Consider the following 12683-nt stretch of genomic DNA (forward strand, 5'->3'; position numbering starts at 1 on the left):
TATGATTGCATACTGTATAGAGATGTTTTAAGGAATTTAACTAATGAAAAAATAAAATTTTTAGTCCGTAAAATGATATCATAATCTTTAGTTTAAGTGGCCTGTGACTGGAGAAGTTTGTGTTCTGCTATTACAATTAGCTTCATATTCAATATACAGTATGCTACCTATTTAACACCATATCACACCACATGAAATGCTGATAGCACATTTTAATGTATGTCATGTCCCTGCAGCAACTTTTTAAAAACATAAATTCAACATAACTAATAATAAATCCAAAATGTAACATTCAATCTATTCAATCTACTTTTCGGCAACACCCCAGTTTTAAATTTTTTCTTTTACTTCAGCTACAGTTAACAGTCATGCTGTCACGGTACGTCAGAGGGAAACGAGGAGACACACTTCCAATTGAACAGACTTTAATAACAAACTCCAAAACGGCAGTCAAAGTAGAACAGGGTATGACAATAGACGCCGAACAAAGAACTCTGAACCAAACACTCCTTAAAGGGATAGTTCACCCAAAAATGAAATTTGATGTTTATCTGCTTACCCCCAGGGCATCCAAGATGTAGGTGACTGTTTCTTCAGTAGAACACATATGATGATTTTTAACTCCAACTGTTGCAGTCTATCAGTGACGAGACACACCTGGAATCAAATAGAACACAATCAGGGAACAGGAACAACCAAATATGGGCATAAAGAAACAGGAGGCAGGAACACAGGGAAAACAAAACAAAAACTTACCATAAACGTGACACATGCTATTAGAGTATCGATTTTCTATTGGTCACACAGTTTCACGAATTCACAAAATTTCTCTGCATGAGCTTGCCTTTCCCATATCCTGCATTGGCATGAATATAAAGGGAAGTCAATAGAATGAAACGTGTAGTGTGACTGGCCCTTTACGTGTACTTATTTAAATAAAGCGAATTTAACACATATACCCTGAACTCTCGGTTTATTAAGTTGCATACTCATATTATGTTGGTTCCAAAACACCTGTGAAGACTTCAATAAAGGCCTGGATGTGCTACATGAGAACATGTTGGTTTTAAGGTTTGTGAGGTAAAATAAAATTGACATTGATGTATTTTATAATAGTGTTTTATACTTATTTTATAAATTATATAACTTTATTATAAATTATTTTGCATAAACTGTGCCATTACACCCACTGGAGCATCATCAAAAAGGTATGCATGCGCCAAAATCCTCTAAAGCTGAGAAGCCTGTACATGTAGTAAACTAACTCTGGTTCAGAAAGTTGCTATGGCTACTAAAATACTGTACCTTGAATGTCTCAGGTTTTGTTTTTCAGGCTGAAGTTATCCGTTTACTTTTCTGTAAACTTACCCAGGCATGTTGCATAACCTGCTTTCTGGAATAACCCCATCCAGTTTGTCCCCATGGTATCAGATTAGTCCCACCTGTCCATTATTTCCTCCTCATTTTCTTGTTTATACACTTCCTTATTTGCATCAGTTCTTGATTTGTTCTCATCCATGTCTTCAACCAACTGTGACTAGTTTTTTGCCCTTTCGGGCCATGCTTCTATGAGCTTTTCAGGAATGACATTTTTTTTTTTCAGGATGACAAATGCAAATAGACAATGTAAGGTACACATTGACTAAATTGTAGTTGTTTGGCTTGCACCTAAAAAATACTTGTTTAAGCTTTTATGTTGATACAGTGTACACACTTTCAGAAAAATAGGTACTGTGGCTGTCACTGGGGAGATACCCTTTCAAAATGTACACTTTTGTACTTTATTTATCTCCAATTGGTAATTATTAATACCTAAAGTGTACATATTAGTACCTAAATGCTACATATTAGCACCTTTTGAAAGGGTACTGACCCAGTGACTGATTTTGCACCATTTTGATTTGTTCATTGCATCTGTCATGTGGCGAATGCATTACAATGCATTATAATGATTTCCTAATTTGTAATATGATCAGATATTGCATATGTGCACATTCACAAGAGACAAAGATTAGTTCATTTTGTCAAACGAGAGAGTCAGTAAAATGATCCATTCTTTTTATCTTAGAGTCCTTCTTTGTCTTCAATTTTTTTTGTGGCAGTTGGCACACAAAGTAAGGTGAATTAACAATCTGGTAGCCTAAGTGTGGATCAGGATTTCTTTATTTGTCTGTTGAATTGTGAGCTAAATTATGTCCTCTTATCTAACTGTTGCTTTTGTTTTATATATATATATATATATATATATAAACATTTATCATCTGAATTTCTTTTCAAAAAGTTTAGAAATTAATTCCTTTAATTATAAATATTTGAGACAGATAATCATCGCATCATCTTTTTTTCCAAAATTCATATTTCCCTGTGTTATGTTTCCCTCTTCTGTGTAATGTACTATTAAGAGCTGCATGTCAGAACCTAGGTCTGTAGATTATGGTTTCCTTTCTCTTCCTGCTATTTTATGTTTTGGTGAATTGGTGGCGAATTTCTATGAATGCATATAATCTTATTTAAATGTTTTCGTACGTTCTGGTTTTTTGTTTTTTTTTTACGCTGCACTATTGGTTAGATTTAAGAGTGTGTTAGTAGTGGACCTTCATGCTTATGTTTTCGTTTTGTTTTTTGTTTTTAAACACACATTTTTGTTTTACAGAATCACAGGACTCAAACGAACAAACTCAAACAAAATCGTCATAAAATAATTTTCTCATGAGATTTCTCATGATTAGGTTGAAATGTTATTACACTATCTACCTTCTATTCCTCCTCACGTTTTGCCATCTGCTCCTCATTCATTGTTTAATTTATACAGAGTGTCTATTTACACTAAGTGCAAACAGCCCGCCTTGTTGGCAGAGGCTATTTACACTAACTCCGCCCACCAACGTGTGACGCGGTTAGTCAACATTACAAAAGACAGTATCAGCTCCAGAAGTCGCTAGCTATCAGCTCCAGTGGCGCAGATAGTAGAACACGTGTTGTAGGCCTACTCATTTTGACGCGAGTCACGAGACCGACCCCAGTAGTCAACCCGGTTTCAAATCCGCCTTTTGGTGAACTTTTTTTTCTTCCTTTTCGAATTTCAAATCACATCAGAAAAGCATTTATTTTCAATGAAAATGAAAATAATCAAAAAGTTGAAAATAAAGTATCGGGTAGGGTTAGGGTAAGTGTAGAGAGGGTTTTATTGTCCCAATATGGTGGCAGCCATTTAATAATTTAATAATAATAATTAAGTTATTATTGCATACTGTTTTATAATGTACTACAATACTGAGGTGCAGATAATTGCCACTATTTGCAATAAGTAGTATAAATAGCAGAAAATCCTGCTATTTTAACATAGTGTAAATAGCGTCTATCGCTAAGAAAATATGCTATTTTCACTTAGTGAACTGAAGCCACCAAAGTACCATATCTGTGATGCCTAAGACAGTTCGCTTTTTTCAGAGTTTCAGCAACGGTCAGCAAGGTGGTCTCCGTGGAGTGTCTGCTTTTGAAGCTGGACTGCTTGTTGTCAAGTAGGTAATTCTGTAAAAGAAAAGCAAACAGCTAATTGAACACAACTCTATCAAGCATTTTAGACAGAAAAGGCAGAAGAGAGACTGATCTATAATTTACAACTGCTGTGGGGTTAAGTGTTGGCTTTTTGAGGAGTGGGGTTACCCGAACCTGCTTAAATACGGTGGGAAATTTTCCAGTAGCAATGGATATGTTGATGATGTAAGTGAGAGTGGGTAGCAATGTTTGTGAGGTCTCTTGCAGTAGATGGAAGGGGACAGGGTCTGATGAACAGGTTGAGGGACAGCTGGTACAGAGAACTTTGGAGACCTCATTCTCTGTAAAGGCGAGGATGGAAGAGAATAAATGAATGTGTGGGTGGAGGTCAGCTGTGGGTACAGAACTGGTTGCTGATGGTTGCTTCCTTGTCAGTGAAGTAGCTGGTGAAGTCATCAGCATTCAGAGAAGAAGTGGGAGGAGGTGGAAGGGGGAATAAATAGAGGAGAATGAATAGTCTCTATGTGTCTGATGTGTTGCTGATTTTGTTTTGGTAGTAGGCTAGCTTGGCAGGAAGGATGTTAATGTGTAGCACAGAGGGACTACATCTGGTCACTTCCTGCATTTTCTCTGATCAGATAGCTATCTGATCGAGAAAAGACTAGGTGTTAATGACCTCTGAAATGCTTTCGAAATGGATTTAAATCCGATCACTCAAACCACTTCAGGAGGTGGTCTGAGACGCATTCCAGACAAAACTGGATAAGTGTAAATGCTGGTTGTTGAAAGCACATATATAAATTTTACTCCTCCCAAAATGTTAAAATAATAAATGTGTGAGAGCGTGTTATAAGCTATATGATTTGTTATAATCACCCTTACGAAAAAGAAGTTTATTCAAGTGTGCTATTAGTATTAAAATAATTACATCTTCTGTAGAGAATTTCCAAAAAACACAAAAAAACACAGTTTGAGAGGAAGCTTTGAGAGAGCATCCTCTCAAACAACTTAATAAAGTCACACCCATACTCCTCTTGGGGGCCGATCAAACACACCTGATTACCCCAACACAACCAGTGAAATTGGGCCCTCCTGGAGCCCCTGTTGCAATTAAAACCCGACTCGGCTGGACACTGCAGGGTCCTGCAAGGGATCTCACCAACTCTTCCTCCACTCATTTTCACTATATCTCCTTTAAATGCCCACCTGATGACATCGACCACAATGTACAGAAGCTGTGGCAGCTGGATGCACTACCTCAGAGAAGCATGAAAGCAGTGGTTCGATCGAAACAGGATCAAGAGGCAATGCACCAGCTTGAGCCCAAAACCATCAGAACACCTGTTGATGGCATCCTCCGATATGCCGCACCTCTCCTGCGGGTAGAACCCTGGCCCCCTCTGAAGGCCCCCAAGGAGGCAGTAATGTCCCGTCTTCGCAGCTGTGAAAGGCGACTCCTTCAAAAGCCACAACAAGCGAAAACCTATAACAGAGAGATCCGGAAACTAATTGATGCTGGATATGTCAACAAGTTGTCCTCATCTGGAGTGAAGGATGTCCCTGAATCCTGGTACATACCCCACCACATTGTGCATCACAACAGTAAAGACTGCATTGTGTTTGATTGTTCCTTCTCCTACCGAAATCAATGTCTAAATTCACAGTTACTTCCTGGACCAATGCTTGGGCCTTCCCTACTTGGAGTTCTGCTCCGTTTTAGGCAGCATAAAACTGCAATCAGTGGAGACATTAAATCAATGTTTCACCAGGTGCGCCTGTTACCTCAGGATAAACCTCTCCTGCGATTCCTCTGGCGTGACCTGGACTGCAAAGCGCCTCCAACTGTGTATGAATGGCAAGTTCTCCCCTTTGGCACGACCGCTTGCTAGCCAGTACGATCTCCCTCATAATCTCCTAGAAGCCTGGCTTTTGTGGGAAAGCGAACTCCCTGCTCTCTCCACAATCACTTTGCCTCGCTGCCTCACACCTCAGTCAATAAACTCCTCCTCAGCCACCCATGACCTTCACATCTTCTGTGACGCATCAGAGAAGTCCTATAGTGCAGTTGCTTATATGCGTACAGAAGATCATCAGCAGGTGTACGTGTCCTTCCTCATGGCAAGATCCCGCATTGCTCCCAAAAAACAGCTATCCATTCCACGACTTGAATTATGTGCAGCTCTCATAGGAGCTCAGCTATCTAGTCTCCTCCTAACAGAGCTCACCCTCTATATCGGAAAGACTACTCTGTGGACTGACTCTACGACTGTTCTACATTGGCTTCTCTCTGATTCTTGTCGCTACAAGGTCTTTGTCGGAACCAGGGTAGCTGAGATTCAGGAGCTCACTAAAGGCCAGGAATGGCATTATGTGGATTCACAGAACAACCCAGCGGATGACTTAACCAGAGGAAAACTGCTGTCTGATCTTGGCAGACCCTGCAGGTGGAACCAAGGACCTGCCTTCCTGTTTCAACCCCTTGAACTGTGGCCCACTAACCCTAATATCGATCAATCTGATGACCTTGTAGAGCTACGCAAGCCTAATTTCTGTGGTGCTGTATCCCTCAATCCATACCCCTCCATCCCTGACCCAGTCAATTTGCCACCTTCCAAGACCTCCTTGACTGCATGGCTAGCTCCCTTCATGGGGCGGAAAATCCTCCATCAGCAGAAAACTACTGTGATGCAGAGACTGCAATCCTAAAATGAGCCCAGATGGATTCATTCAGGGATTATTTGGCCTGCCTTCAAATTCAAAAGCCCCTTCTACCTTCAAGCCGTTTACTCTCCCTTGCCCCAGAGTTGGACCCAGCATCAGGGCTCATTCGGGTAGGCGGAAGATTACGTCAGAGTAGCGATCTACTCCCTGATGCCATTCATCCAGTTGTCCTGGAGCCGGCACATCCTATCACAAAACTTATAGTTAAGGATTATGATGACCACCTACACCATCCTGGGGCAGAAAGGCTTTTTGCTGAATTAAGGAGAAAGTGCTGGATTCTGAGGGGTCGTGAGGTGGTCCGAAAATATCAGCATAGGTGCCCTAAGTGCCAGCAGTTCCGTGCCCATCCTATTATTCCCCGAATGGCAGATCTTCCTCCAGCCCGCCTCCGCCTTTGCAAACCTCCATTCTACTCCACCGGGGTGGATTGCTTCGGGCCCTACACAGTAAAGATTGGCAGACGAGCTGAGAAGAGGTGGGGAATAATTTTTAAATGTCTGACTACTAGGTGCGTGCACCTTGATCTACTCGGTCACATGAATACAGATTCCTTCTTGATGGCACTCCGGCGTTTCATTGCTCGTAAAGGTAAACCATTTGAGCTGCTCTCTGACAGAGGTACCAACTTCATTGGAGGCAATAAAGAGCTACTGGAATCCTATAAATCCTTAACCCCTGACCTTCAAGCAGCTCTGGCCAAGCAGAAGATTTTCTTCCAATTTAATCCTCCACACGCGCCCCACTTTGGTGGAACCTGGGAGCGCGAAATACGCTCCATCAAAATTGCCCTGGAGACCACCCTTGGTGCTCAAACTGTAAGTGAAGAGGTATTACGTACAGTCATGATTGAAATAGAAGGCATTCTAAATTCCAAGCCCTTAGGCTATGTCTCATCTGACATTGCTGATCCTGACCCTGTGACCCCTAATTTGCTGCTGATGGGGCGGCATGATGCTTCCCTTCCTCTCGTAACATATCCAGACTCTGAGCTGCACAGTCGCCGTCAATGGCGTCATAGTCAAATCCTTTCTGATCATTTTTGGGCTCATTTCATCAGAAATTACCTCCCCTCACTTCAGTCCAGACAGAAGTGGCGCACCGACAATCCTAACCTGCAACCTAGCACTGTCGTCTTGGTTCTTGATCCTCAACTTCCCCGATCTCAGTGGTCAGTGGGCAAAGTCATCTCCCTCCATCCCAGCAAGGATGGCCGTTGTAGGGTTGCTGATGTCCAAGTCAAGGACAGGACATACACAAGGCCCGTTGCCCACCTTGTTCCTCTCCCGGCCCTACCTGATCCTCCGTAAATTGTCAAATTTGCACTACAAATTTGGGGGCGGCTGTTGTAAAGTTTTTGTGTCCCTAAGCTGCACCCTCAAAGCAGTGCCACACCCCCCTTAGCCTGTTCAGTTCCCTGTTAGCCCCAAGCTCCTCCCACCCACCCAATCTCAAGCCAATTAGAGCCATCTCACAGACTTTATTAGCTGCACCTGTGTCCACAGCCTATGCTTTGTTGCATGTGGTTGTACTGTGCAGAGGACTGAGTTTTACTCCTTCCATTCTGTTTTTCCTGCGTGTGCATAATTGACCATGTAAGTGCCTTTGTGTGATGCTGAATATTATTTTGTATGACTTAAGTTTGGCCTAAATGTGTTTATTTATGCTTGCTCTAGTTCCTGTTTAGGCATGTGCTTTAGTTATTTAATGTGCAGTTGATGGAACATTGTGGTTGCCTTGTACCTTATTTAGCACTGTTAATGGTAAACTAAAACTCTGTATATTTGTTCCCCTTTATAGAAACCACACGCACATCTACATGCACAAAACTCCTTGGATGTGATGTACAATAAACTTCCCTATACCTGGGTTGACTATACTGGACCTGTTCTTACCGACAGCCCCACTGGCTTCAAGCTAGCTACCTAAACATCTGCCAGTCTCCTCACGCATCCTCCTTTTCAGTGGTATACTTAAAGTATGAAAGTAAAGTTCACTTAAAGAACTTGCAGTATAAAACTACTAAACTAGTAGTTTACTGAGACTATACTTCAAAGTGTACTAAAAATGCTACTACAAGTATTTAATTAGTAAACTATCAGTATACCTATAAGTTCACTTTTAGTATAGTTGCAGTACAAGCTAAAAAATATTGATGTAAACTAGTTTTTTTTTAAAGTGTACTCAAAGTTTACAACTGTTATACTTAAAGTATACTTAAAAGTATACTTTTATATAATAGAAAGTGGGCCAATTTAGTCCCAAGGAGTATTGAAATAGTACACTTACAAGTATTCTACTAGTACACTGATATTTGTATACTTACTACATAAAGTATACTTAAAAATATACTTGAACTTTACTTAAGTATACTTAATAAAATAAACTTGAAGTATAGCCTACTACTTTTTGGTAAGGGCAAGTATGGCACCACTAATGCAACACGCATTGCCGCAGATGGGTAGCTGAATGTTTCTTTAGCAAACGATGTGCAAACTGCCCCAAATGAAACTGAAAGTCGCAGACGCTCAACACACAATCATCTTTATTAAAAGTAGTGAGACTCATTTATCTTACAAGTGCTGATGCCTCTCCTATTGCGGTCTTTGATCTTAGTTGGCTTACAATGAATAAAATGCAGTGCATATCTGCTGCTTTTGTTGGCGGGAATTCCATTAAATTTGCATACAGCATGAGACGTGAAAATCGGCTTTACATCCGTTTTGCTGACAAATTTATACGGCCAGGTGTAAATGGAACCATTTTAACAAATCAGGAGGGTTACTTTTAAAATGTATTCAGTTACAGTTACAAATTACTTCATTAAAAAAGTATTCAGTAACGTAATCCAAGTACCACAATATAAAAGTAATGTAATCTGATTACTTTTGAATTACTTTAAATTACATATGTAAATAAGTAAAAAAAAAAAAAGTACTTTTACTTAACTATGACTTTAAGATTAAAACTAATAAAAACTAAAACACTATTTGAAACTATTAAAAATCGTGTCTTGTTTCACCATCTAGATATTCCAGCCCGTATATTTCTATAAAAGGCTATGCAGACATCTAGTGGCTATACAGTTTAGTATTACAGTTTTATTTTTATTATTATTTTTTATTACTTTAACATGTACAAGTAAAAATAAATATAGTTTATACACCTTTAAAAATCTACTCCGTATACATATTAGTCTATTTTAAAATAAGCCTACATGTCGAAATGCATGTGAAATGCTATGATTTTTCTTTATTTCATTGCCTGATCTGGGGTGTGGGGACTCTCATGTAATTTCTACATTTTCAGACTCGTTTTTCGCTAGAAAACTTACAACTGCACTCATGCACACCATGGAATTTTAAATCACTCACAAACACTAAATTTTAGCTAACATGATGATTTCCATGCTAGTCGTACCTGCAAATGTTCAAGTTGGTTGAGTAGCCTTTGTTAAAGCAAGAGTCGTCATGCATAGCTTACGCTGTACAACTATGTTATTTCCTTTATCCTCTTTGAAAACAAAATAACTGTGAAATTTCCAGACATGAAAACGTTTTTCACAGCAGGAAACATCGTAATTAATTTACTGTAGCAGCCAGTGTCTGTCAGTTTGAGGAGAATAATCGTAGACGGGTGTTATTTGCGCACGCACCAGCAGGCGGCTAACGCTAGTCAACAGGTGTCAACAGAACCAGGAACCATGCAGCGCTAAATATATAGCGTTAAATCAAAATACTCATTTATTTAATTTTAAATGAAACCAATGTAATCCTAATAGTATTCCCACTTTTTACAAAATGTAACTGTAATCTGAATACTTTGTTTGTTGATGTAACTGTAACGGATTACAGTTACTAGATTTCTGTATCCTGATTACGTAACGCTGTTACATGTATTCCGTTACTCCTCGACCCTGCCAATCAGATACCTGTTCAATCAGAGAAAACGCATGAAGTGACCAAGTGTAAACAGGCCCAGAGTGTCTGTTGCTTCACTGAGAAGAGAAGTGTAAATATGTGCAAGACAGAGAAAGTGGAAGTTGCAGCAAAAGGAGACAAGAGGAGGAGTCAGTGGTGAGCATGAAGGCAGCAGTGAGAGATTTGAAAACAGAAGTGGTCTGAGACATGTGGAGTAACAAGATGGTTATCAGTGGTGCAGTTAAGTGTTAGCATGAGGTCTTATTCTTTGCCTGCTTTGTATCGCAGGGGCGTGCTGTCTTGTGAGGTCAAATGAGATAGGAAGAGTTAGGAAGTCAGTCGCTTGAGATTTGTCTAGGTGGATGTTATTTGTCTAGGTGGTTGTGTTGCCCAATTGACCTGGTGGAAAGGTACATGACAACACGATGGAGTTTAGCAGGTTTAGTGACAGTGGACATGGTATTCAAAGAAGATGTAATTGCCTGGAGGAGATTCCAGGTGTTGGAAATGAGTAGACCCGCCCTGCCCAGTTGGACGAAGTGGGTGGGAGTAGCAGTGTTATGCTGTGATCCAAGTTTCAGTCAAAGCCAAAACATTATGATTTCACTGACTGGCAAAGGCCGGAATGAAGTCAGATATGTTGACAGCTGACTGATAGTTCTCTGATTGAGTCATAGCAGAGCCCACCTACTTCATTAACAGCTCAAATGCGCTACAGCTATACTGCTCACTCTGGTAGACAAATGCTTCTCTTGAGATTAGTACAAGCTCAAAATATTTTAATATTATATACTGCAACATGTATTACATCAATAATTCATGTAACCACAAGCTCAGCGTGGCAGATGTGGTTTATTTCTTCACAATACCCCACATTAGCTAAACATTCCTGTACTGTAACTCACAACATTGTGACTGCACTGTGTGTATTACTAGCACAGATGTGTATGTTTGGAACAGTCTTGTCTCTCTTATCTGATTAGTTGTGACTCAGCTTTCACAGAAGTTGTTCAGGAAACCTAAACCCAATGGTAAACCACTTATTTTGAATAGGTTATGATGCACACCAGAAACAGAAGTGCCACGCTGCCAAGTTCTCACAAGGCAACAGCCCAAAATCTAATTACTGAATCTAATCACCTTCTTCTTCTTCTTTAGGGTTTATTTCACTGAATGAACTGGTGCATTACCACTGGTGCATGGACCAGAGTGTCTATTATCTACAACAGAATGGAATGCAATACAGTGGAATGGAAGTGTGCAATCTCTGACAATCACAAAAGCGTGTAATCACATGCACATGCTGGCTGGCTTTTTGCATTCACTTTTGATTTATGTTCAGCAGAGAGGGGAGGGGAAGGGCACAGTAACTCATTTGAGGGAGCATGCTTCCACCTGGCGCCGGGCTTGATCTGCCGTTTCATTTTCTTTGACCAATGTGTGCTGGTATCCACAAAAATACTACTGTAAGCCCCATCATTTATATTCTATATAATGTTTCTTGCATCTCTGTCAAAATAGTTGGTCTGCTGTCTGAATGACAAAGTTGTAAACTGATTAACAATGAGCTTTGGTGGTCTTGCATCCTCTATCCACTGTAATCCTAACAGTATTGCAAGCAAACCGATATCTAATCACCTTATAGGTAAAATATCCACTTCTATGAGTTTTGATGTAAAAACCATGCAAACAGAAAAAAAATTCATATCAATATCATATCATATCATATTTTCAGCACTCTGTTGAGTGTACTGTTGATACATTCTGTGTATTTTATAAAAAATTGTACAAACTCTGTAGTTTTTATATTATTATTATTTCGAGATTAAGCATGTTCCTTGTAGGTTTTATGACAGGGTTAGATTAGGTTTAGGTTATATTTAGGTTACACATCATACTGTAAAAAAGCACCGTTGACGTTTAACTTTATTCTTTAGTCCTATTCTAGTCTCCCCCCACTATGACAACACAGCATCCGCATTTAGACCAATCAGCATGGAGACCACCGGCCGCAAGCGATCTGCCCTGCAGTTACAAATCTGGCAACAGAGACAAAGGCACAACTTTACCGTGACACAATCTAAATACGATGTGTTTTGCATAAATGCAAAGTAAGTAATCATTGTTTTTAGACTAATAGTTGCATGTATTTTTTCGCGATGTTTGCTTATACGCATGTCTGAGAAATGTGCATAAAATCGATATTTGTATATTTCTACCAGATTTATACTAATGATATTCTCTTAAAGTTATCGTTCATTTGTCATTTTTGTTGTTGGGTGTTTATGAAAGCTGTAACTTTATGGCTCAAGTAAACAACTTAGTCTGCGCATGCTCAGTTCAAACCAGATTATAGCCTAATTCTCAACTGTCTTCTCTTTTCATTTATTTAAAAATTGCATGCTTATTTTGAGTGATTATTAGAAATAGTTTGTAATGTATTGTGCTTTCTGCTTTAATAGAAACCTTCAACATCTATTGTAGCTACGACGCGCTCGTACACATAAAATGATAAATCATTGTTGACAATAAACAGGTTAGAAT

The 12683-nt window shown here is 39.6% G+C and overlaps 2 protein-coding genes across 2 annotated transcripts in view; both read left to right on the forward strand.

Annotated features, from left to right (window-relative positions):
* The first annotated feature begins 6566 nt into the window (after positions 1–6566).
* Positions 6567–7529, forward strand: LOC107730113 (uncharacterized). The gene has a single exon (XM_016540844.1). The coding sequence runs from the start codon at positions 6585–6587 to the stop codon at positions 7527–7529; it is 945 nt and encodes a 314-aa protein (XP_016396330.1). The 5' UTR covers positions 6567–6584.
* A 3929-nt stretch (positions 7530–11458) lies between these two features.
* nqo1 (NAD(P)H dehydrogenase, quinone 1) overlaps positions 11459–12683 on the forward strand; it is a 10350-nt gene continuing 9125 nt past the window's right edge. The window contains exons 1-2 of the mRNA XM_016540876.1: positions 11459–11605; positions 12077–12250. The gene's annotated coding sequence lies outside the window, so the exon portion shown is untranslated. The remainder of the gene's footprint in view (positions 11606–12076; positions 12251–12683) is intronic.

Source organism: Sinocyclocheilus rhinocerous, unplaced genomic scaffold, assembly GCF_001515625.1.
Source record: "Sinocyclocheilus rhinocerous isolate Xijiao unplaced genomic scaffold, SAMN03320098_v1.1 scaffold36, whole genome shotgun sequence".
In the NCBI taxonomy this organism is placed as follows: domain Eukaryota; kingdom Metazoa; phylum Chordata; class Actinopteri; order Cypriniformes; family Cyprinidae; genus Sinocyclocheilus; species Sinocyclocheilus rhinocerous.

Coding starts and splice junctions, on each gene's coding strand:
- LOC107730113 (XM_016540844.1), top strand. CDS start 6,585: ATGGCAGATCTTCCTCCAGCCCGCCTCCGCCTTTGCAAACCTCCATTC.